The following is a 27834-nucleotide window of genomic DNA, read 5'->3' as shown; positions in this document are numbered from 1 at the left end:
TATTTCAAAACCTTAATGGTTTCTGGGTGTAGGGTAATATTTTGCGACTCTTCCATTCCATCTCAAATGAGCCAAAAAATGTGTTGCAGTACCAAGAAAAACCTTGCCTCAAAGATAGAGAAGTGCATGTACCAAAAGTAGTGTTTTTTTTCAGGTTTGCATCTCTTTTTAAATACTCAATGCTAACTTTTAACATAGTCTTAGTACATAATTGTTCAGAATTTAACCGATACTGTCCACCGATATAAACCTGTTTCCTTTAGCTTTGCAATAAAATTCGTGGGTGAGAAGCTGAAACGCTTTCACGAAGAATCAGACCAGTCTAATTACATCAACCACTTCTCATCAAGGTTCTACAATCTACATACTATGACAAAATAAAAGTCCACGATTGTTGTTTCTGCTGACAGAGCCTTCACAATGTAAGCAAACTTTCTAGGATGCATTCCACACACCAATTTCCACTCAATATCACCAAGAACTTAATCAGCGGATAAGAAACTGTATGACGCGACAATGCATCGCTGTAGTGTTGTTGGATGCACAGGATGCGCACGCCGCACATACACATATCAAGTAATTCGAGCACGCACACACATTCATACTAAGTGGAAGGAGGGTTAGACACAGGAATAACAATATTAGGCACGACTTCCAACATTACTGTGTGGCTGAAAACGAAACAAAATGAAGGTAACTGCTGAACCTGCGCACGAGGTAGATAGGACAAGAGGTCAACAAAATCGAAGAACACAAACTAACAAAAACTTGCAAATGCCATTAAAATTACAAGTGACAGTTCAATTGCTGCAGTGTCACGCATTCGTAGAGTGGAGGAAGTACAGAAGTTGCTGTCGAATTTGTAACACCAGGTATGTGGTTAACCGTTTACAATTTGGCATGGATTTAAACATAACACAATTTAGCCACCAAAGCATTAGTTGACCAAGCATGAAAAGCCTAACAGCCGTTGGAGCATAAAGCCTTGATTTTGTCAGCTTGAAAGTTTCAGCAAAAAGGTAGCCCAACAGCGCCAACTAACGAGTAAAGCTTCCAAATACTGCAAAGCCAATCCTTTGATGAAATCACATGGTTTGCCAAGTAAAGCAGTTGGTTCATTACCCAAGTAGCAAAATTAATTATATTATTTTATTGATACAACGTATGCAAGACCAATTGTTCAAACTGGCTTCCAGTACAAAAATCAACCCTTTTTACATCGGCTCAGTATTTGGAGTTGCGGAATCAATATAAACGGATTATGATATCTGGGTGGCGAACTCAAACAGCAACACGGTATTACCACCATAAAACAGCTGCAATCGTTTTTGGCCATACAACTAACTTTTATAAATCATCAACAAACTTGCTTCCGTTGTAATGAAATAGGAAGTGATAGATATGAGAGAATAAGCTACGTATCCGGTAACTTACAAAACGGGCAAGGCAGAGCAAGTGGCGATTTGACTAAATGGACAGTAGAAAACGTCTCGGCCGTGTGGTTACCAGGGGAGGCTTGAGTTGCATGTTTTGAAAAGAAGTGTTGCTTAACTTTTGGGTCAAGCTCAAATGAACATTTACGAAGAATCTCAAAGGATTCCGACGAAAAAACCCATTGAATGAGATGGACCATTGGACAATTTAGCATGCAATCTTATAGCGGCACTTCTTCATCTAAATCAAACTACATCGCATGGTTTACAGATTTTCGATCATAAAAGGACAAACTGATATATATTACATTTTTGTACCAAAATTAAAAAAGAAATCAGCAGTCAAACTTTGCTTCTAAACATTTTCAAAATATTTAGCCAAATTACAATATCAGCGATTCTTTTTGAAAAAGAGTATGAGACATTACCACATGCAAGCCTTCAGAAAAGAGAATAAATTTTAATTTCCTTATTTGCAAGCTCCTGACTACCCTACTAATACCAACATCTCTATATCTCGAAAGGCAGACCACACCAGCTATGGAAGTTGATACCAACTTGTTGGTGATGTTTGTCGCGACATGATAAGACGAAAGAAAGTTTAACGTCCGACCGACGTTGCAGTCAATGCAGCTCCCTGAGAGCAGGATGTGACGTAGCATGAGTAGTCTGCTAAAGTGGCCGATATAAAATGCTTCAATCTGCAAACTATTCATTTACAAAGTCACATTAAGCTATCACAAAATACAAACCGTTATTGAAGATGTGATCCTCAAACACAAAACCAAAAAATACCAGCCTGATAATCTACATGGTACAACCTGTGATGGCCGGCACAGAAAAATTATACGATGCTAACACCGGAAGACCTAAGCAACCAGATCAGAATTGACATTGACCAGCGTACAACCTAAACGGAGACTTTTACATGTAAAACAATATACGGTTGGATGGAATATCACGGATGCCGTGTGTTTGCCTTTCAGTCATTGACTTCCGCTTCCTTGGCTTTGCAGAGCAAATCCATCTCGCCATGACATTCTCGTCTCGCCCCAGTTGATTCATGTCAATTTAAGTTAAATTGAAAAATATAAAAATGTGAATAATCCCAAGCAGTTCTAACTGACAATTCGTGTTATGATTCGTGCTGACTTCTGAATGTGAAAACACGGCAAATAAGCCTGTTTCAAATGACACGTCTGCTTAGTCTCAACTGCATCTTAGGGTTCCTTGGATTGCTATAGAAGTGATAACCAAGCCTTAAAGCAGCCGGCGGCCATCTCGGCCATGGCCGCTAAGTAGTGCTTGAATGACCGCCTGTGCTACCTCCTCCGTCGGCCAAGTTTGGCCGCCGGTTTCTTCTAGCCAATTATTTAATTTCGCAATAGAATGATCGAGGATTAAATGTCGAATACATGTAGTATCAAAGAGTGACGCAGAATTAGGTCAGCGCATCATAGTCACTACTGTTGTATTGAATATATCCAGCTGCGATCACCAGCGCTGTAAGTCTTGTTTGCAATTCCCGATGTTTATTTTAACGAAGTGTTAATCCGAAGTGCTAATTTACATCGGTTGGCAATATTGTCGTTTTTATATCGATTCAATGTTGTCGGACATTGAATGGTTGTTAAAAAGGAGAACTAGGTTAGTTGACATCCGCGGGTAAAACACGTGTCTTCATAGTTGAGAACGCTGTGGGTTAGTGACTTCACACCCTCAATGGTTACATTATAACGGAATAAATGGTCAGGTTTTATGAAAGGCGGTATGCAGTTGAAACAATTTACTGAGCTGCGAGCAGTGAAAACAATTTAGGGTCGTTAGATGGTCCCGCAATACCGGATTACAATCCCGATAAAGCATTTAATGCGTGGTACAACGGTTCTATTGCAGGACGTCGCCCAGACTTCAACAACGCTTGATCATTTTAACATTGTTGCAAGTTTAATGCTATTTACTTGTGCTATCGTTATTGTATTTTGGCCTCCAAGCACGCAGATTTGGCCGCCGAGAAGGAGCTCTCGGTAGGCCACGATGGCTGCCGGAAAAAAACACGAGTTTTAAGGCCTGTGATACCATATCAGACCATGCACATAATTGCAATATCAACTTCGACAAACAGAAAGCAAAAAGCTTTTGCAGTTTTCATTATTGTACCAGACCGTGTTGAAACGTACGTGGCAAACAACAAAATAACTCTGAAGACGCAAACAGCTTTACAGGAATCGTTGCATAAAGACAAGCGCTCATTCGTGGGTGAGAAATGCACGAATGTAACCACTTCACACTTTTACTATTAACTTTCATTGCTTTAGTTATGGTAGAACTTTCCACCAAAATCTGTAGCAAAACTTTAACAAATGAATCAAACAATGTAAGTCACATAATTGAAGAGCACAATCCCCAGCACTACAAGAATAGATCGTCATCTCAGTGATTAAAGAAGAGGAAATTACCTTGATGATGCTCCTCCTCCTCACGACTCCAGGTGATGTTGGCGAGGCAGGAGTTGATGGCAACGTCACCGTGGAGCAGTTGGAAATCTGTAAACAAACGTATTTCAGTTCTATGTGGGTCAAGTGGCTTGTAATGAAACAAATCTTGCAAAACCAGCTTTACAATTTTTTTTTCTCGACGTCATTATTGTGATTACAGGAGTTTGTGCCACAATCAAACTGAGTCCAACATCACAGTTGTCGTTCCACCATTTCTGCTGATATCACCAACTGCCATCCAGTGAAAGAGAACTTCTTTGACGAATAAGTTTGAAACGAGAAGTTCATATTTTGCCAACATGCATGAGCATTCTATCAAAAGTGTTGTTTTCTGTGTCAGCAGATTTAAACCTTGCTTTCGGACAATTCGTTTTATTGAAAAACGCTGAACAGTGATGCCAGACTCTCAATTTTTCTGCATCATTTACAGTATAATTATTAAAATTTCTCATTTGCATAAAATGTTTTGAAAAAGAAATAATATTCCCACCAATCTTTCCAGCTTAGCAGGGGACCTCGAGGCGTCTCCTTCCACTTGAGCATCATGCTCTGGAATCGCATCCATGTCCTTCCCAGATGGAACATTGCTGCCTCTGCAAGTACAAAGGTAGCAAGTACGTCACAAAGATAGCAAGTACGTCACGACCTAACCGTATTACTTAAACTGTCTACAAGCACTTACTTCGCTGCTTCCATCTGTTTGTCCCTTGTCAACAGAAAACTGTTTAAAGATTAAATTAAAACAACAATTAAATCAAAGCAAACCATGGTTGAAGAAGATTTCACTTAAACATCTGAAAACAAACAGAGCTGATAAAACAATTGTCAAAAATCGGCAAGGTAGCACATCTCCTAGGGGCCTATACAGCATCAACAAATTGGTAAACAGCTAATCCTTGTTGACCTTCTTTCTCTGGCGTGTTTGCAGAGAATATACATTTTTGAAACGTAATGCGGCAATCATCATACCCAAGGATGGAGCTAAAAGCTTAATGTACGTTAGTTAAAAGAAGCCTCATCTTCTTACAAATGCAAAACTTCAGTTATGTAGCTGAATGAGAGCTGTGGTGAATGAGAAGACGCTGGTACGAAGCCTCTCATGATCACCACACCGTGTCCACAATTGAAGGTGAACACGAAGACTGGATTTTTTTACCTTGCTATCCACAGAATTTAAACCTTCAACCATAAGCTTGAATATGTAGAAACCTGAACCGGTATAAATCATATTTTGCAAAAGCATCCTCAGATACTATCATAAGCTGCTTGCTTCTTACACGGCATAGCCTACCATTCGACTGAGCAACGGCATATAGTTTGGAAAACCCTGGTATGACTTCAGTGGTTGATCCTAAGGTAGTTCGACATTCTATATGCAATCTGAATTATCCAGCAAACGACCCTTTGCTACTTCAACCATTCTCCTTTGCTTTCGGTGATAAGGGAGGAATTAAAAGTCCACTAATCAGCAAAGCGAGAAATGTGTCCTAAAAGGTTGGAAACTGCTGATTTAAATGCTTTATTTACGACATACGGCGGAGTAGGCTGTAGCCCACTAAAAAGAAAACTTTGGTAACAACTTTTTCATAATCGTTCCTAAATTTAGCCTATTTTCTATAGGTTGTTCCCTCGTATCGCAATTGAATGGTTGTGCTGGTTTCTCCATTTTTTGCAAAATTTTCATCCCGAGACATCAAAGTCGAATGAAATTGCTTTTCGATTGTGTTTCAAAGAAGAAGTTGTGGCCAGAGGTGTTTGAAAATTTATTTGAATAGTTTTCGTACGGCGTTACCATTCGGTACCCAGACAACAAAATCCTTCATTTCTACATTGAGGCAACGTCTGCAGACGTCTACTCTACATTGTCTATAGATGCAACGTCTACATTGTACAATGTAGAAATGAAGGTTTTGCTGTCTGGTTAGTTTGCGGAGATGATCCAAACTAACCCTGTGAACTACTAGCCTCATTTTTGTACGTTGTCTTGACGGCATTGCGATGCAGTCTTCGCCTCGCTGGGTCGAGATTTGTATGCGCCTACTTCACGTACTGGAAGTTGCGTGCGCAATCAACCATGAAGTCAAATATGACCAAATAGCTTGAACTACGTCACGCATTTCCACCACCTGAAAGTTTACGAATACGTCAAGTCACTAATTACGAGAGAAACGACTGGCGCCGCGGGCTTACAAAGACACTCGGCAAGTTGCTCTGTTTTACTGAATTGTCAACACTAATTCAATGAGCTAATAAAGTTGCCAACGATGAATGCAAAACAACTGAAACGTTTGGTGACCAACCCCGTGCACTTATTGTACAACATAAAACCAAAGCTCTTCGACCCTAATCAGGCAAATCCATAACATACAGTCATGCTGATGAGTGATGATGTCCTATGTACGATTAGGGTGGCCAAAAAAAATGGAAATTTTTTATTTTTGTTTGCACACCCTCTCATTTGAGGAGGATTCATGAAAAAATGACACTGTGAAAATTTGAAGTGAATCCGACAAGAGGAAGTGCTCTCCCACCGACCTCAAAGTTTGCTTTCTTTGGCATAATTCGTCAAAATTCCTTGAATATGTGACGTAATTCTTTTTTGACTTATCTACATTGCAGTTGCAGCATTTTTGTGTAAACCATTGTTTTACTCTGAATTTATGATACAATAAGTGTTTCCACATGCAGAAAAACATAAATAATGCACAAAATAGACCACATTAACAAGTGTTTGGTATGAAACAAAATGCACTAAACTTTAGCTAAAACCGCATAAAAGTAAGTTCACCAGTCACGATCGCAACGCTTCAGGTGACAACACATTGCCCAGAAATTGCAAAAGAAATGTTTGTAAAGAGTCAAGCCATTGGTTGACTTTATTGCACTTGTTGGAAGCAGCTTTCTGTGGTGCTTGACCACTTGATAGAGGAGCTGGCGCTGTTGTTCATTTTTTGTATGGACTTCATTGAAGTCAGTAGCTAATTTGACTGCCCGCTCTGCACAATCATTGACGGCTTTGAGATGACGCCAAACTTTGCATGCTTCTTTATAATCATCACGATCACGCCATGTGTCAACAGAAGCAGTGACTCGAAAAGGTTAAGTGAATGCTGTGTTACAAACTGTGCCAAAGAGAGACGTTAAAACTTGACAATTTTGTTTGGGGCAACACGACGAACATCTTCGGGAAATGGGTCTTTCTTAAGAGCATTAACGATTGCCTTCTTTTCATCTGTGTTATTATCACTGAATAAAGGCAGTGCAGCAAGATCCTCACTCATGTACCACAAGCGCAACCTCAACTTTTTTCTGCCACTTGAGAAATTGCATTGTCAACCTCTTTATAATCCTCTGTGAGCTGTGACATTGCTAGGTCATTTGTAGGGGCAGATATTGATGAAGGTGCTGCAAACCAAAAAGTGGCATAGATGGTAGTAGTTAATATTACTTCATCTGCAACTGTACTGCATGCAAGTGGCAGTGTAATCTTATTGACCTTCATCTCGTAGTAGACGGCGAAGAACCACACCCCATACAGGCAGCTGACATGGCCCTCAAGAGAGTCTACAAATGGACACCCACTCTATAGTGTTGACTCCCTTGAGGGGCTATGTCAGCTGTCTGTATGGGGTGTGGTTCTACGAGATGAAGATCAATAAGGTTACACTGCCACTTGCTTGCAGTAGCCTACAGTTCTTGTGAGTGAACGGTAATATCGCTACCACTGCAAAGACTCACGTTGTTACCAAACTAAAACGCATCCATCAAGAGCATATAGGAGAATCAAAGCACAAAGGGAGGCGAAATTCAGCTTCCCAGCTGACCTCAGAAGCTGACTTCACCCAGAGCTTAAGTGCATTATTTGATATTGCACATGCTAACTGGGAATGCCGCATAACAATACCAGAAGACTGCCAGTTTTTGATAGATCAAGGTGGTGCATGACAGATACTGATGACAACAGAGGACCCAATGCACCGGCAAGCTGCTGCAAAGTATATAATAGAAAGTGCAAAGATGATGAACAGAGACGCAACAGAAATCGCATTGATCCAGTACCATCAAGTGCTGCTGCTTTCTCATCTGAAAATGATTAGCAGATGATGAAGATTCTTCCAGTGACCCACTGTTTGCACCGTAAATCCAAATAACACCAAAACAAAAGAAAACCCAGTAGGAGCAGCCATTACCAAAACGCTGCATTATCGATAATCCACTGTTTAATGCAGCACTGAACAGAACTATAACATCAAGTCGTCAAGCAATGATGATCGTCACTCCTGCTCTTGCTGCAGCTGGAATTGATATAAATGAATTGACAATGTCACATTCCTCTGTCATGAATGCTCGAAACACCTCACGTGAAAGCCTGGCAGCTGCAGTGCTGCAAAAATTTAAACCAACAGTTACAGTTCCACTTGTTGTTCATTTTCATGGTAAACATTTGACTAATGCCAATGGCACAAAGTGCGAATCTTTGGCCATTGTAGTTTCTGGTATGCATGTTGAGATACTGCTTGGCATTCCAAAGCTGCCTGTTGGAACGGGATCACTAATGGGCCAAAAAGTAGTGGAATTCATACACGAGTTGTAGCAGAGCACTTAGCTGCACTTTGTTTTGACACGACATCAAGCAATACGGGAATCCACACTGGAGCTATCACTGTCATGCAGCAGGCATTTAATCGAAGGCTGCTATTTTTTGCATGCCATGATCTCAAAGTCGTCAATGATTGTGCAGAGCGGGCACTGGGCAGTCAAATTAGCTACTGACTTCAATGAAGTCCTTGCGGAAAATGAACAACAGCGCCAGCTTCTCTATCAGGTGATCGAGCACCACAGAAAGCTGCTTCCAACAAGTGCAAGTAAAAGCCAACTTGCCAACAGCTCCATTAAATAAAATCAATGGCTTGACTCTTTACAAACATTTCTTTTGCTTTTTCTGGGCAATGTGTTGTCACCTGAAGCGTTGCGATTGTGACTGGTGAACGTACTTTTATACGGTTTTCGCTAAAGTTCAGTGCGTTTAATTTCATACCAAACGCTTGTTAATGTGATCTATTTTGTGCATTATTTATGTTTTTCTGCATGTGGAAACACTTATTATATCATAAATTCAGAGTAAAACAATGGTTAACACAAAAATGCTGCAACTGCAATGTAGATAAGTCAAAAAAGAATTACGTCACATATTCAAGGAATTTTGATGAATTATGCCAAAGAAAGCAAATTTAGAGGTCGGTGGGAGAGCACTTCCTCTTGTCGGATTCACTTCAAATTTTCACAGTGTCATTTTTTCATGAATCCTCCTCAAATGAGAGGGTGTGCAAACAAAAATAAAAAAATTCCATTTTTTTTGGCCACCCTAATGTACGTACAAACTGCGCTCAACTAAGTGTGTTGATGTGAAGAGAGGGGCGTTCTTCCCGGCTATCAGCCAGGGTTGCCAGATTTTGAAAAAAAAAGTAGCCAAAAAAGTAGCAAATTTGCTCCCAAAGTAGCCCAATTTATAGCAGGAGGAGCGGAAACTATGTTTTCCAACTTCTGGGGGGCTTCGCCCCCCAGACCCCCCGTTAGACGTTCTAACACTGACACAGCTACAATCTTTTGGGTGTCTGTGTTAGGCATGGGTTACTTCATAACAGAACTGCTTAGCCTCAGCTTTACCTTGAGTTGGGTATTTTTCACTGAAAGACAAGGTGTACAATCATCATTACATAAATTCAACATACATACATTTTCATCAAGCCATTCATCCTTATTTCAATTATTACTACACTGATTAGTAAACTATATCATATATGTAAAATCTACATGCCAGTCAGTGGAAGAACCTGAAAAAGAACAAAAGAATGTTAATTAATAACATACAAGCCGTCAAATGCTCTAAATATACAGCTATATATATACTTACATAGTCACATATATATATATGGAAAGTCAGCTTAACAAACCCAGGGATATCTAAAGAAGGGGATACGAAGGTTTTTAATACATCTGATAATAGAAGGGCTTCTGTTTATCGTAAATAATCTCTGTTTACCGTAAAATAACAATTGACACTGATAGTACTGCTATTTTGCATTCATCAAATGCTGGCATTTGCACAACAATTTAACACTGATAGTAGTTTAATAAATCTTGTTATAATAACCTGCATTGCGCTATTAGCATAAGGCCTGGATGCTGACTGCATGCTCATGGTGGCCGAACATTACTTAAACAAACACATGGAGACAAGTTATTCATCTTTTTGAGCAGGCTTAAGTTAGCTGGTAAGCGCATAAGCAGTTCTTTACAAATTTTTATCAAAAATGTGTGGCATCTACTTTTCACAGAAATCTCAGTTTCCTCAGAGACTGAGCCTTCCATCTTTTTCACTCTCAGAAGTTCAGTAAATTGGTATCCAAAATCAACCATTCCCAAAGGCCGGAGTATAGACTGGAAATTAAAATCGACACTTAAGCTCACATACTCTTCAACCACCACTCTTCTCAACATCACAAGTGTCAATCCTTCAAGTTCAGCCAAAAGTTTTGAAAAATCAACTTTGTCCTTTTGAAAAAGAAGATTGAGAGACTCAAACTCAGACAAAATTGGTTTCAGGAAAGTCAAAAACAAAAGATTACATGGATCTGAATACATTGCTGATAATTCACGTGAGACATATTTATCACATGATGATGCAGCAATCTGAAAATGGGTTTTAAGAGTGTCCCACTGTTCCAAAACACGCTGCACACAACGGCTACGAGCAAGCCACCTAGTGCCAGATAATGGAATTAACTGTAAAGGCTCCTTGCCATCGTTGATAAGCTTAAAAATATCTGTGTATGACTGCCTCCTCAATGATGACCTATGAAACCAATTATATGTCTCCCGCAACATATAATCGATGTTGGATGGTAACTCTTCGGATGCATGTGCGCATACCAAGTGCAAAGAATGACAGACACACTTCAGCAATATCAGATTTGGTATGTCTTTTTTTAACAAGGTATACAATGAATGGTGCATACCACACAGATTTGATGCACCATCTGTGCCTATTGCAATGCAATTATTGATATCAATATTGACTGACTTAAAAAACTCTTGCAAATGTTGATACAATGCCTCTGCCGTGGTAGTTGTCACTTCAATTAATCCACAAAATTTTGAAATAATTTCATTTGCTTTCGTGCTATAATAACGCACACAAACACAGAGGTGTTTCGTACATGCAACATCCGTTGATTCATCCACAATGATAGAAAAGGGGGTTTCTTTCATGTCATTAACCAAATCATGCAAAAAACATGGTGCGATAACTTTCTTTATAAGGGCTGTGCATTTTGTTCTATGCAATCTAAGGTAGTCTGAGCTTGTTGAACCACATAAATTTGTTTTGTTCCACAATTCACTTAAATGATCAATCGACCTGATTGCTGAGTGACATGCCACATGCAAAGCAAGACGAATTTCCAATTTCAATAACTTTTCGCTTTTGGGGGTAAAGACTGATGTAATGGTGGGTTGATCCAGCAACTTTTTTACATTTTTTGTATGTTTTGTAGTGAGAGCATGCTTTTCTAAATCACCCTTATGGGCTCTCAATTCAACTTTACAAGACTTGCAAAATGCCTTCTTGCCTCCATCACTCGCTTGTAACCAGTTCTTAAACTGTTTTTCTTTCATCCATGTTTCGTGGAAATTTTTGCTGTATTTAGCCCACTTTCCCATTAATATCAGCAGTACAATCTACAATTTAGTGTTAGACAGCAACAGAGTTACCGGTACAGTAAGGCACATTCACATAGGGACAGTAGAATATCGGGACGACTCACTTTACTGATTTTTCTTGCAAAATGGACAGCTGGAGGGTTACTAAGAAGCTCAAAAATTAACAGAACTGCACAACGTTTTCTTTGATTTTAGGTAAATTCATTCTCATAAAATGAATTGCTACTTGGTTAAAATTTTGGGTGCTAGAAAATCTGCAAAACCTTACTGCAGCAGTGTGAAGCTACCTACCGTTACCGGTGTTGTTGCGTGAAGTCTACCACTACATTATCACGATTTAAATACTATTAAACATGATGTCACATATTTCCTACATTTATTTTAGCGATACACACTTTGTACACACGTGGGCAGGTCATATAAACTGCACCTGAGTATGCGACATATGGCAGTAGACCTCAAGCTGTAGTTGCGTCAAATTTTGTCATAAAATTGTGCCATCCAGTTGTCCACCTTACTTTTGAGTGAGCAATCCCCTACTTCTACCATACCTACATTCACAACAGGCTCTATCGGGTACGGATTAGATTCTCACTACTTTTTCAGCACACTACTTGTCAAGCACTTCTGTGTTCTGACTTCCACACTACAGTGAAAGACATAGAAAGGAGATAGCGTAACGCTGGAATAGACTACAAACTCACTCAACCATGTCCCTTCACTCCCTTGCTTTGTCTTGGAAACATGAGAATGCGCTGTAAAATTTGTAAACGACAAATAAACTGTCAGTAGACTGCAAGTGAAACTTACTTTAGTAAGAAATTTCCCATGTAAAAAAAGTCGCAATTTTGTTACATTGTCGCCAATCTAAATTTAAAAGTAGCTCAAAAAGTCGCAAGTCGCAAAGCTCAATTTTTTGTCGCAAATCGCATATGGAAAGTAGCCCAATTTGCAATAAATCGCCCAATCTGGCAACGCTGCTATCAGCACAAGGCTGAGCACTCGCTAGTACAGCGAGTAGCTGCGATTCGCTAACCATAACGGAAAGTCTGAATGGCTTGCGAGGAAGCTACACCGTTATGGTTAGCGACTCGCAGCTGCTCGCTGTACTAGCGAGTGCTCAGCCTTGTGCTGATAGCCGGGAAGAACGCCCCTCTCTTCACATGTCCTCTGCCCTGGCGCCTGCTGGTTTTGTTGGCTCTTTCTTTGTTTCCACAAAGATAAGAGTTAAACTGACTGGTAAAGCGGTGGTCGAATAAATTTGTGGCAGAATACGGTGCGATACTGATGAGCCCAGCCTCATGGGCGAAACACGTGTCTATCGCTGTCAATTCTTGCTACAAATCGGCTGCCGAGAAACATAAGTGTGTTGATGTTGGCATGCACCACAAACAATCGCTATTTCTATGGTGCAGCCTTCAACCGTTCAACTACAAATCGCAGACAAAATCTTCGCAATGCATAAAAGACTTCGCATGCTTGCTAGGGTACGCTGTGTTGCCAGTCAGTGGTCACGGAAGTATGGAACTATATAAAGTTGTTGACTTTGTGTCATTAATGTGTTTTAGGGAGGTGGATCAGTTGCGGCTTCTATAGCACGAACAAACTTTAAAAACAATCTAAAAAAATCTATTTTCAAACGAAAGAAGTTCAAATAATCAACAAGTCTGAAAATTAAGGTAGAGAACGTGGACATGCTAACAAATTGTTGTAAAACTCTTGATTTTCTCTTCTGATTGGTTACGTGTTTAATTGATCTTGCGTGCACACGGTCGACGTGTTGGCTTCTGGCGTGAGTCGCGAAGTTCTTGTTCACATTTCTCTTTGTCCACTTTTCAGTTGTGAGGGTTGTAAAGAGTGTAGGTGCTTAGTTTATGTTTAGCTATGTTTTATAAAGCCTTCGTTATGGCAAGTTAATTAAGTAAATAAAATATGTCTGCACTCTACAAAGTGGAATAAAACCCAGCCCACATTGATGTCTGCACTCTACAAAGTGGAATAACACCCGACCGACATTGATGTCTGCACTCTACAAAGTGGAATAAAACCTGACCGACATTGATGTCTGCACTCCACAAAGTGGAATAACACCCAACCAACATTGATGTCTGCACTCTACAAAGTGGAATAACACCCAACCCACATTGATGTCTGCACTCCACAAAGTGGAATAACACCCAACCGACATTGATGTCTCTACAAAGTGGAATAACACCCAACCGACATTGATGTCTGCACTCTACAAAGTGGAATAACACCCAACCGACATTGATGTCTGCACTCTACAAAGTGGAATAAGGAAAGTGGAATAACACCCAACCGACATTGATGTCTGCACTCTACAAAGTGGAATAACACCCAAATCACATTGATGTCTGCACTCTACAAAGTGGAATAACACCCAAATCACATTGATGTCTGCACTCTACAAAGTGGAATAACACCCAACCGACATTGATGTCTGCACTCCACAAAGTGGAATAACACCCAACCCACATTGATGTCTGCACTCTACAAAGTGGAATAACACCCCACCGACATTGATGTCTGCACTCCACAAAGTGGAATAACACCCAACCCACATTGATGGTTGCACTCTACAAAGTGCAATAACACCCAACCGACATTGATGTCTGCACTCCACAAAGTGGAATAACACCCAACCGACATTGATGTCTGCACTCCACAAAGTGGAATAACACCCAACCGACATTGATGTCTGCACTCCACAAAGTGGAATAACACCCAACCGACATTGATGTCTGCACTCTACAAAGTGGAATAACACCCAACCCACATTGATGTCTGCACTCTACAAAGTGGAATAACACCCGACCGACATTGATGTCTGCACTACACAAAGTGGAATAACACCCGACCGACATTGATGTCTGCACTACACAAAGTGGAATAACACCCAACCGACATTGATGTCTGCACTCTACAAAGTGGAATAACACCCAACCGACATTGATGTCTGCACTCCACAAAGTGGAATAACACCCGACCGACATTGATGTCTGCACTCTACAAAGTGGAATAACACCCGACCGACATTGATGTCTGCACTCCACAAAGTGGAATAACACCCAACCGACATTGATGTCTGCACTCTACAAAGTGGAATAACACCCAACCCACATTGATGTCTGCACTCTACAAAGTGGAATAACACCCGACCGACATTGATGTCTGCACTCTACAAAGTGGAATAACACCCGACCGACATTGATGTCTTTACAAAGTGGAATAACACCCAACCGACATTGATGTCTCTACAAAGTGGAATAACACACAACCGACATTGATGTCTCTACAAAGTGGAATAACACCCAACCGACATTGATGTCTGCACTCTACAAAGTGGAATAACACCCAACCGACATTGATGTCTGCACTCTACAAAGTGGAATAACACCCGACCGACATTGATGTCTGCACTCTACAAAGTGGAATAACACCCAACCGACATTGATGTCTCTACAAAGTGGAATAACACCCGACCGACATTGATGTCTGCACTCTACAAAGTGGAATAACACCCAACCGACATTGATGTCTCTACAAAGTGGAATAACACCCGACCGACATTGATGTCTGCACTCTACAAAGTGGAATAACACCCAACCGACATTGATGTCTGCACTCTACAAAGTGGAATAACACCCAACCGACATTGATGTCTGCACTCTACAAAGTGGAATAACACCCAACCGACATTGATGTCTGCACTCCACAAAGTGGAATAACACCCGACCGACATTGATGTCTGCACTCCACAAAGTGGAATAACACCCGACCAACATTGATGTCTGCACTCTACAAAGTGGAATAACACCCAACCGACATTGATGTCTGCACTCCACAAAGTGGAATAACACCCAACCGACATTGATGTCTGCACTCTACAGAGTGGAATAACACCCAACCGACATTGATGTCTGCACTCCACAAAGTGGAATAACACCCAACCGACATTGATGTCTGCACTCTACAGAGTGGAATAACACCCAACCGACATTGATGTCTCTACAAAGTGGAATAACACCCAACCCACATTGATGTCTGCACTCTACAAAGTGGAATAACACCCAACCGACATTGATGTCTGCACTCTACAAAGTGGAATAACACACAACCGACATTGATGTCTGCACTCTACAAAGTGGAATAACACCCAACCCACATTGATGTCTGCACTCTACAAAGTGGAATAACACCCGACCCACATTGATGTCTGCACTCTACAAAGTGGAATAACACCCGACCGACATCGGTACATGACAAGTGGGTGAGACAAAGTGGGCGATACCCACTTGGGCGAGACCAGGTGGGCGACGAGTCAAGTGGGCGACGAGCCAAGTGGGCGATGGACCAAGTAGGCGACGAGCCAAGTGGGCGACGGCCAAAGTGGGCGACGGAATCGAAAGTTTAGCCGTTCGGAAAAAATATGACTTTTAATTTTTACTTTAAAATACAATGGTTGATTTGTGGAAGGGAGGCAATGAGAGTTCTCACGCTGAGTTTCACGAAGCATTAGAAGCAACATTTTCATTATTTTTTGTGTAATGGCGCTTTGCATTGTGACATCATCTTGTCACATTATTTTGCAATTTGAGCGTCAGGGTTTATCGTGAAGCTTAAGAGAAACCTCTCACAAAAGAGACAAACAAATGGCCAAAGAGTGGTTGAAGTCAGTTATGAACGTTCCCTAACCGTTATCAAAGCTTGTCAGTATAAAATATGACTTTTAATTTTTACTTTAAAATACAATGGTTGATTTGTGGAAGGGAAGCAATGAGAGTTCTCACGCTGAGTTTCACGAAGCATTGGAAGCAACATTTTCATTATTTTTTGTAGTCTAGCATAGTATAGTAATAGCGCTTGCTGTTTGATGTTAATTTGCATTGTGACATCATCTTGACACATTATTTTGCAACACACAGTCCAGTCTCTGAATATTATAAACACTTGCAGTAGCCTAGTAGGTCACTAGGTCAGCCAGTGGTGAGATAGTAACTACTAAGTAGCTAGTTTGGTAGGTACATGCATTAGACATTTGAATGTTTGTAGTGATTTTCAAGCGAAACAGAAGTTTTTGTTAGTTGTTCGAGTGTGTTATTGTTTAAAATACATGTAAAAACTTACATACGAATCATTAACTATGGAGATTAGCATAAATTTGATGCTCTAAAAATAATCCATTAAAATAAAATTTTTGACAGAATATCTAAAACTAAAGTCATATTTTTCAATTTTTAGGTCATAAACAAAATGGCCCTAGTAATGACTGTCAGTCACAATGTGTTCTGTAAACTGCTGATGCGGCTACGCAGCGTCTAGACTAGAGCATACGGATTAAAGTTTTATTGGTACTTTCACATACAACATTGTAAATGTAAGTTAATGGCAAGTCTCTATGAGACATTGGATTTTCCGCGCACATACGATTTATAGCGTCAAGAACACTCATTGTGCGCTGTTTTTTTTTCGGTTATTGACCGATTTTTTAAAAAAATGTCCGAAAAAAATATAGCCAATTCGGTCAAAATGTGCAAACAAATATATAGTCAATTCGGCCAAGTGTTGCAAGGTTGAGTTTCGCTGATGAACGTTGAAAAAACGTTTGTCTGTTCCAACTTTTCTCAGGTAAAACACGACAACGTTTCTCAGCGAAACTTAATGTTGTAGCGAGTCAGGAAGTGCAAATTTTGGTTTGTATCAGCTACTTGAAAGGAAATATTTTCATCAGAAAAAATGACCGAAATAAATAAAAAATGACCGAATTTTTACAAGTCATTTCGGAAAAATGACCGAAAAGTCTCAGCGAAAAAAAAAACAGATTGCCCGTGCTTTGTTGGTGGCTGTAGCGTTTTCATCAGCGTCGATGGTGACCGGAAGTTTTTGCAACATACTCCATCGATAAGGATGTTTGAAATTCTTGATGATACGTTGGTGTGAAAGATGGACAGAAGTAGTTGTGTTTGCTGGAAATAAAACACAACTTCTACTTGCTGAAGGTGAGTTTTGTCGATGTTGTTGTTACGATGGTTGTTCAAGAACTTTTCCCGTGCCTTCCATATCCGTGAAATTTGCGCCTGTGCCACATCAAATTTTGCTGCAACAACTCTCTGCGGCGTTTTCCTCTCTAACTCTTTGATTACAATTAGGCTACTCTTACTACCACTCTTTGACCTTTCGTTTGTTTCTTTTCTGAGGGGTTTCTCTTAAGCTTCACGATAAACCGTGACGCCGCAAATTGCAAAATAATGTGTCAAGATGATGTCACAATGCAAATTAACATCAAACAGCAAGCGCTATTACTAGACTACAAAAAATAATGAAAATGTTGCTTCCAATGCTTCGTGAAACTCAGCGTGAGAACTCTTATTGCTTCCCTTCCACAAATCAACCATTGTATTTTAAATTAAAAATCATATTTTATACTGACAAGCTTTGATTAACGGTTAGGGAACGTTCATAACTGACTTCAACCACTCTTTGGCCATTCGTTTGTCTCTTTTGTGAGGGGTTTCTCTTAAGCTTCACGATAAACCCTGACGCCGCAAATTGCAAAATAATGTGTCAAGATGATGTCACAATGCAAATTAACATCAAACAGCAAGCGCTATTAGTATTACTAGGCTACAAAAAATCATGAAAATGTTGCTTCCAATGCTTCGTGAAACTCTGCGTGAGAACTCTCATTGCCTCCCTTCCACAAATCAATCATTGTATTTTAAAGTAAAAATTAAAAGTCATATTTTTTCCTAACGGCTAAACTTTCGATTCCGTCGCCCACTTTGGCCGTCGCCCACTTGGCTCGTCGCCCACTTTGGCCGTCGCCCACTTGGCTCGTCGCCCACTTGACTCGTCGCCCACCTGGTCTCGCCCAAGTGGGTATCGCCCACTTTGTCTTGCCTAGTTGTCCTGTACCGACCGACATTGATGTCTGCACTCTACAAAGTGGAATAACACCCAACCCACATTGATGTCTGCACTCCACAAAGTGGAATAACACCCGACCGACATTGATGTCTGCACTCTACAAAGTGGAACAACACCCAACCCACATTGATGTCTGCACTCTACAAAGTGGAATCACACCCAACCCACATTGATGTCTGCACTCTACAAAGTGGAATAACACCCAACCGACATTGATGTCTGCACTCTACAAAGTGGAATAACACCCGACCGACATTGATGTCTGCACTCTACAAAGTGGAATAACACCCGACCGACATTGATGTCTGCACTCTACAAAGTGGAATAACACCCAACCGACATTGATGTCTGCACTCCACAAAGTGGAATAACACCCAACCGACATTGATGTCTGCACTCCACAAAGTGGAATAACACCCAACCGACATTGATGTCTGCACTCTACAAAGTGGAATAACACCCGACTGACATTGATGTCTGCACTCTACAAAGTGGAATAACACCCAACCGACATTGATGTCTGCACTCTACAAAGTGGAATAACGCCTGACCGACATTGATGTCTGCACTCTACAAAGTGGAATAACACCCAAATCACATTGATGTCTGCACTCCACAAAGTGGAATAACACCCAACCGACATTGATGTCTGCACTCTACAAAGTGGAACAACACCCAACCGACATTGATGTCTGCACTCTACAAAGTGGAATAACACCCAACCCACATTGATGTCTGCACTTTACAAAGTGGAATAACACCCCACCGACATTGATGTCTGCACTCTACAAAGTGGAATAACACCCGACCGACATACGACATTAATGTCTGCACTCCACAAAGTTGAATAACACCCAACCGACATTGATGTCTGCACTCCACAAAGTGGAATAACACCCAACCGACATTGATGTCTGCACTCTACAAAGTGGAATAACACCCAACCGACATTGATGTCTGCACTCTACAAAGTGGAATAACACCCAACCGACATTGATGTCTCTACAAAGTGGAATTACACCCAACCGACATTGATGTCTGCACTCTACAAAGTGGAATAACACCCAACCGACATTGATGTCTCTACAAAGTGGAATAACACCCGACCCACATTGATGTCTGCACTCTACAAAGTGGAATAACACCCAACCGACATTGATGTCTGCACTCCACAAAGTGGAATAACACCCAACCGACATTGATGTCTGCACTCCACAAAGTGGAATAACACACAACCGACATTGATGTCTGCACTCTACAAAGTGGAATAACACACAACCGACATTGATGTCTGCACTCTACAAAGTGGAATAACACCCGACCGACATTGATGTCTGCACTCTACAAAGTGGAATAACACCCAACCAACATTGATGTCTGCACTCCACAAAGTGGAATAACACCCAACCGACATTGATGTCTGCACTCTACAAAGTGGAACAACACCCAACCAACATTGATGTCTGCACTCTACAAAGTGGAATAACACTCGACCGACATTAATGTCTGCACTCCACAAAGTGGAATAACACCCAACCGACATTGATGTCTGCACTCCACAAAGTGGAATAACACCCGACCGACATTGATGTCTCTACAAAGTGGAATAACACCCAACCCACATTGATGTCTGCACTACACAAAGTGGAATAACACCCAACCGACATTGATGTCTGCACTCTACAAAGTGGAATAACACCCAACCGACATTGATGTCTGCACTCCACAAAGTGGAATAACACCCGACCGACATTAATGTCTGCACTCCACAAAGTGGAATAACACCCAACCGACATTGATGTCTGCACTCCACAAAGTGGAATAACACCCGACCGACATTGATGTCTGCACTCTACAAAGTGGAATCACACCCAACCGACATTGATGTCTGCACTCTACAAAGTGGAATAACACCCAACCGACATTGATGTCTCTACAAAGTGGAATAACACCCGACCGACATTGATGTCTGCACTCTACAAAGTGGAATAACACACAACCGACATTGATGTCTGCACTCTACAAAGTGGAATAACACCCAACCGACATTGATGTCTGCACTCTACAAAGTGGAATAACACCCGACCGACATTGATGTCTGCACTCTACAAAGTGGAATAACACCCGACCGACATTGATGTCTGCACTCTACAAAGTGGAATAACACACAACCGACATTGATGTCTGCACTCTACAAAGTGGAATAACACCTGACCGACATTGATGTCTGCACTCTACAAAGTGGAATAACACCCAAATCACATTGATGTCTGCACTCCACAAAGTGGAATAACACCCAACCGACATTGATGTCTGCACTCTACAAAGTGGAACAACACCCAACCCACATTGATGTCTGCACTCTACAAAGTGGAATAACACCCAACCCACATTGATGTCTGCACTTTACAAAGTGGAATAACACCCCACCGACATTGATGTCTGCACTCTACAAAGTGGAATAACACCCAACCGACATTGATGTCTGCACTCTACAAAGTGGAATAACACCCGACCGACATTGATGTCTGCACTCTACAAAGTGGAATAACACCCAACCGACATTGATGTCTGCACTCTACAAAGTGGAATAACACCCAACCAACATTGATGTCTGCACTCTACAAAGTGGAATAACACCAAACCGACATTGATGTCTGCACTCTACAAAGTGGAATAACACCCAACCGACATTGATGTCTGCACTCCACAAAGTGGAATAACACCCAACCGACATTGATGTCTGCACTCTACAAAATCCAACTGGAACATACAGCAAACGAAGAAAAAATGATAAATTTAATGCAAAGTACTGTAGTTTGATGGTTATGCTTAAAATTTTTGTGAGTTCTGTAACATGTTTGTGATGAAATGATGTGAATGAATAGTCGTCAGTGAAGGTCGATGAAAACGAAATCCATTGAAGTTTTAACATTAACCTTGACCCGACAAAAAGCCTAAAGGTAAAATATTGTACTGTAGCCGATTAAGCTGGAAATTTTACAAGTCAAATATTGGTTGAAGCGTTCGTGCAATTGCGATAATGATTAATTTCTCGCTGGTATTTGCGCAGCTCATGAAGGAAGGTCGGGCAACGTAGATAGCAGTAGACTAAGTATTAGGTATTGAACAAGGCAACCACCAGTGTGTTTGTTAGTGAATCGAATCATGAAGGGTCCCACAATTGGGAATGTTTAAAACGAAAGTGTTTCGTTTCACAGCAAAATTGCTTCTGTTGGTTTCGTTTCGAAATACGCTTCTCTAAGACGTTAATTTTGAAATAAAAGGAATTTCATTGTGCATTCAAGAGCTGCAAGAATTTTATGACGCAAATTTGAACGATAAAAACTGATACTTTGGCACGGCAGCTCTGTATGATCAGAGAATACATGCCTGGTGCTCCACGTCACACTTGATTGAAATCAAGATAATCTGTGGTCTATTTTTCACAATAAAAACGCCAAATTTAAAACTTTACAGGCTGTGTCTGCATTATAAGTTGCCCTAAGCTGCTGCAATATTCCAGTTTAACATTTTAGGTGGTGACAAAGTTTGCGGGGATTTTGTTGGCAGTGTCAGCAACTCAATCGCAAGTGAGCGTTTATGGGCGGTCGCAAGTGACATTATCGCAACAAAACGTACAACCTTAACCCGTTGAGGTTTTCTTGCATGGTTATCACTAGACGAGCCATGAAAACACTTGTGGGGAGATATCTTCACCACACAACATTTTAGATCAGCCATTTGAACTGCTTTCTTTCATCACATGGAGATGATGAAAACATTCTCTTTACTTTTTTCGTTTCATGTTTATTGTATTTTTAAAAGTTATGACCATTTTCATACATCATAAACTCAGCAACAACACTACATTTAACATGATAAAACAAAAAGCTAACCCTAACCCTAAAGCTAATCTTTCAGAAATGTAATAGTGAACTGTGTCATTACAAATTAGACATTTTTCCAGATTGTTAAAGAATACAGTTATTTGACTGATTTAGATAATTCGGTTTAGTTTGTTCTGTTGGCGAATAAACAAAAAGATACAAAACACAAATAATTTGCACTACAAGCACAGCAGCGAAAGACCAAACCGACACCCAAAGTCAGCTACCATCCAAACATTTAAACAAAATATCAAAATTTAGGCGCTAAATACCAGACTTAGTTAACACAATACATGACAGTAAAATAACAAAACAAAGCAACATAAAACATAAAGACTACCGGTATGTGTAAGGAAAGAAAATGTAATGTATTATAAGAAAAGAAAATGTATACCAAGTTTAAATATTACTATTGACGGAATGCTCGTCAAGCAAGTCAAAAGCTTTACCTATCTAGGACACACAATAACTGAAAATGGCAGATGCGATACCGAAATATTGAGACAAATAGAAATAGCAAGAAACAACTTCGTAAAAATGAAAAAGACATTAATTAACAACACGCAAAATTAACATCAACACTCGAAAACGAATTGCGAAATGCTATATATGGACTACGCTACTCTACAATGCAGAAACATGGACACTGTCATCACAGATGGTTAAACGACTTGAGGCATCAATGTGCAAAGTAGAGATTTACCGATACATCGGTATCGGCATCGTAATATCGGCCATTTTTTGAGCATCGGCATCGGCAAACCGATACTGTGGGCTGTGGCCGATACTAAACATGTAAAAAAAGGCGTTTGCTGCGGATTTTCTGCAGAAGCAAAGATATAGATTTTTTAAAGTAGTAACTAACGTCACATTGAAGTAGAAAAATAACAACCTGTTCAAATTTTTGATACCTCACACAGTCACACGCCCATGACTTCATGCGCGCACCTTTTGGCATTGTTTGCTTACAGTGATTCTTTCACTCAAACAAAACGTTTTGTTTCAGCAGTTTTGCGTTGTTTGTTGTGGTTGACTCACCAGGCTTGAACAATGTCGTGGCGGAGTGGGTGGGCTCGGGGTGGGGGCGGTGGGACTGCGAAACCTCATTGAACTAATCAATAAGTGGTCTTGTTGCGCCTGGGATGGCGGCCTCATTGTGCGGAGGGGGGAGTGTCCTTCCCTGATGTCGGCACAGGGCTGGGTGCTCACTGGTGCGGCGGGCTGTTGCGATTCGCTGGGCGTAACGGTGTAGCTTCCATGCTAGCCATTTAGACCATCCAATCAACTATATATATGTTACTCGGCAGCCGTTTTGTAGCAAGAATTGATATCGACAAGAATTGAAATGGCTAGTGTGGAAGCTGCACCATTGTGGTTCTTGTGGTTCAAGTGCTCAGCCTTGTGCTGGTGGCTGGGGGGGACGCTCCTTTCTTTGCAATGAGGTTGTCATCTTGGGCGCAACGGGACCATTTTGATTGGTTTGGTGAGGATTCGTGGTCCCATTGCTTTCTTTTTGGGCCTACTTATTTTGCCGTGACATTGTTTGGGCTTGGTGAGTTTGTTGCGGCTAAGTGTGGAAGTTGAATCGCCGACTGTGGAGCCGGCTTGCTGATGGCAACCGAGTTGCATGAGTTTTTTGAGTGTTTGGCGGGGTGGGAGCGATGCAGAATTGTGCATTTTTGCTACCTGGGTAGTCTTTGCCTGGCAAAAGCTTTTCAACCAAACGACAAGCGTCCTTAGGTTGCACATTACTTGTCGAATAGTTTTCGTATGACTACACAAATCACTTGGTTTACATTTTACATCTTATTATCAATTATGATAGCCTATTTGGAGAGTTTGCGCAAACACTTTTTTTTTCAGAAACCCCACTCAGGGCTGGGGAGCCGGAGCTGGAGCCAAAAATTTTCTCCGGAGCCTTTTTAAACATTTCTTGTGAAGCCGGAGCTGGAGCTACAAAATATTTATCAGCTCCAGCTCCAGTATTGAATACAGACGAAATCGGTTAATAGTATACTGCTTAAACGTATCTATCGTTTATTTGAATCAAAACCTGAAATCCCAAACCAAATCTAATCTGATGTGAAGTAAAAACATCGGTTAAGCGCATATGTATACCACTTAAAAGAATAAGTCGGATAAAAGCATCAGGATTTGCTTCTAGTTTGCATACTTCATTCATTTAATCGTATAATTATACCCGTTAGCGAAAAGAGAATGTCTCTTTGGCGTATGAACTTAAAACCAACTTCTGAGAAGGTTTTGGGTTAGTGCCACCTACACCCAGGCGGCCCATAATTTTTAAAGGTTATCCGAGGATCAAATTTCATGAAAATCCCATAACTTGGAAACCGGTTAAGCCAGGGGTGTGCAACGTGCGGCCCGCGGGCCAGATGCGGCCCGCGAAGATGTGCCAGTTTTGAATTGCGTGCGGCCCGCGAAACGTGTTTATAATTTAGTTTAGTCTGGTACGTGTGAACAATTTATTGTAGAGTAGATTATTGTACATTTCGCACCTTCTGTTAACCATTTTAGAAATCTCCCACCGGCCACGGCTAATCCATTCTATTTAATTATTTGGAACGTCAGTAGATCAGAGGCACAGAATAGCTCAAACTATGAAACCGTATTCTGACGGTAATTTTGTGATGCAGTGTCTTATCGATGTCGCAGAAGAAATCTGCCCTAAAATGAAGAGCGAGTTTGAGAAAATAAGTCTGTCACGGTGGACGATAGCAAGGCGTATCGATGATCTTGCTTGTGATATTATGGACACTCTCAAGGATAAGGTGAAGAACTTTGTTTCATGGAGTTTTGCGATCGATGAAATTGCAGACCAGGAGGACACAGCACAGCAGGCCTTATTTGCAAAAGAAGTGGACAAAGACTTGAACGAAAGGGAAGAGCTTCTGTCACTACAGTCAATGAAGGGCACGATAACTGGTGCTGACATCTTTATTGAAGTAATTGATGCTTTTGACAGGTTTGAATTGGACTTGTCCAGCTTATGCAGAATCGCAACTGATGGTGTTCGATCCATGTCCGGAACTGGCATTGGATTCATAGGTCTCTTGAAGTCTGCCTTGAGGAAGAGAAAAATCGATGATGACATAGCAATTTTTCAATGCATCATTCACCAGCAAAACCTGTGGGCAAAACCCTTGAAGTTTAAACACGTCTTGAGCCCGGTTATTATGGCAGTAATTTTATTCGAGCACGAGGGCTCAACATCGTCAGTTTCAAAAGTTTCTGGATGATCTCAACACGACACATAAAGATCTACTTTACTTTTCCGAGGTGCGTTGGTTAAGCAAGGGCTGCATGTTGCAACAATTTTACAAACTGCGGAAAGAAGTCATCAATTTTTTGATTTTTATTGAAAACATCTCAATCAAGATGACTTTTCACATTTGAAAAAAATCATGGCTTCATAAATGGCTCTTTTTAGCTCAACGTATTTGTGCGAACAATTTTTTTCTAAAATGGCGTCGTAAAAAAATCTCTCTATTGATTGGTTCTGACAGACAAACACTTGAAAAATGGACTTCGAATTGCGAGCACTTCCATTAAAGTAAATTTGGAAAAAGTCGTCGGGAAAAAAAGCCAGCTTCAAATTTCTCACCGAACTCGTAGTCGGTGTGACAATACATTTGAATAGCAGTTTCCTTCAGAAATATATGCGTCTTAACTTAATATTTCTGCAAGAAGATAACCTCTAATAATGCCATAAGATCAATAACAAAAATAAACTACTTTTTTGTGCCTACAACTACTAGAAAGCATATGTTAAATAAACGTGCGGCCCGCGATTTCACCCAGATATTGATATATGACCCTCCTTTAATAAAGGTTGCACACCCCTGGGTTAAGCTAGAATGTTGGTTCTTGGCTTAAAACGTTCAGAAGGTCCATGTTTATATCTGTTATATTGCAACTTTTGTCTATATTTCTACCACATAAGCCAGAATTTGCCAAAATAAAGTTTTTGCCTTATTCTCACGATAAACGTAGCATCCATCATCATGTTCGATTTTCGAATGGAATCTTTAACAATTAGAATATAGTAATAGCAATGATCAATGATCATTCCTCCCTTTCCTTTGCCATTGTACCATGTGATTTCTATGGAACTACACTGCTCATTAGTGCTTAGTCAATAGTCATCCATGACATTCTGCTAGGTGCACATGGCTCAGTGCAGTTTGCAGTAACCTAGTGTAGGTGTTACTGGTAAGTTTCAGTCTGTCAGCTAATAAACCAATCATATAGAAGTGCACTTGAAATAGCCTAGAATTGTTATGTTGAGATTGCTGGCCCATATGCTGAACGTCAAGGAGAGTATAAGTTTAGGAGTATTGGTTCATTCCCTGGGTGTTCTTCCCACAAAAAGAGATGTACTACAAAGATTGTTGCATGAGCAGAACTGGAGAACAAAAGCAGCAATTGTTAACATCGCTGTCCGAACTTGTTGAACGTTGGATTCACTGCAATGTTTATTGCATCACTGTAAATGGTGTAGTTTTTAGACTTCAAAGGGTAGTTAAAGATTTTAGATACCGTACATGGAATCTCGGCCTAAAAAAGGAAAATGGGCAGCTACAAAAAGTGCAAATTTAATCTTTTACTCAAAGTCTATTTCCCTGGTTGGTTCCAAATCAAGCTCAAGAGCAAGATTACTGCTAGACCAATAAATTTCTACAGTATTGTTGATCGTGTGGTAAAGTTTCCAAAAAAAATGTACGAGATATTGCATTGAAAGTTCTTCAAAGAAATGCATATTTTGCGCACCATGAAAATGTTTTGTTGGCAATGCTGGCTGATGACGATGAAAGCACTCGCCGGCTTGGGGTTAATAAGGTGCTTAGCATGTGACGAGCAGCAGGATAGTATGTCATTGAAAATGAGGCATTCGATTGTGTTGATGATGGCAGCGACCTTCAAGAATTAGCAACCACTGAAGAGTTTGGTCACAGTTCGTATCAAAAAGTCCAAAAGTTTCAAATTCCAAAAATTAATCCAACTGCTAAAGTATATTATAAATTATCCAGTTTGAATCTGAAAGCCATGCATGAGCCACCTGCATTACAACACTTGAAGAATGAAGATATTGAGGATTTTAGACAGAACAAGTTAAAACTCAAGTACCCATGTCACAACCAAGCCGTTAAAAGGCACATTAAGTTGGTAACCGAAGCTTCATCAGCTGTCGCCGGATTTGAAAGAAGGGACGGTCATATACATCAGAAAATAACATCGTGAAAACTCATGAAGAGATTCAATACAAAGCAACAGTTCGCTACATAGCCAAATTCTTAATTTACTGTTTAATTAATAAACAATCAA

The 27834-nt window shown here is 40.5% G+C and overlaps 1 protein-coding gene across 1 annotated transcript in view; it reads right to left on the bottom strand.

Moving 5' to 3' along the window:
• Positions 1–4727, bottom strand: part of LOC145787997 (inactive phospholipase C-like protein 1) — a 47895-nt gene extending 43168 nt beyond the window's left edge. The window contains exons 1-3 of the mRNA XM_082599836.1: positions 4614–4727; positions 4422–4524; positions 3893–3979 (exon numbers count right to left, since the gene is read on the bottom strand). Coding sequence (XP_082455962.1) covers positions 3893–3979; positions 4422–4524; positions 4614–4627 — 204 coding nt within the window. The 5' untranslated portion in view covers positions 4628–4727. The remainder of the gene's footprint in view (positions 1–3892; positions 3980–4421; positions 4525–4613) is intronic.
• Between the last annotated feature and the right edge of the window lie 23107 nt (positions 4728–27834).

Source organism: Aplidium turbinatum, chromosome 18, assembly GCF_918807975.1.
Source record: "Aplidium turbinatum chromosome 18, kaAplTurb1.1, whole genome shotgun sequence".
Classification (NCBI taxonomy): Eukaryota; Metazoa; Chordata; class Ascidiacea; order Aplousobranchia; family Polyclinidae; genus Aplidium; species Aplidium turbinatum.
This window is presented reverse-complemented; position numbering and strand designations above follow the sequence as displayed.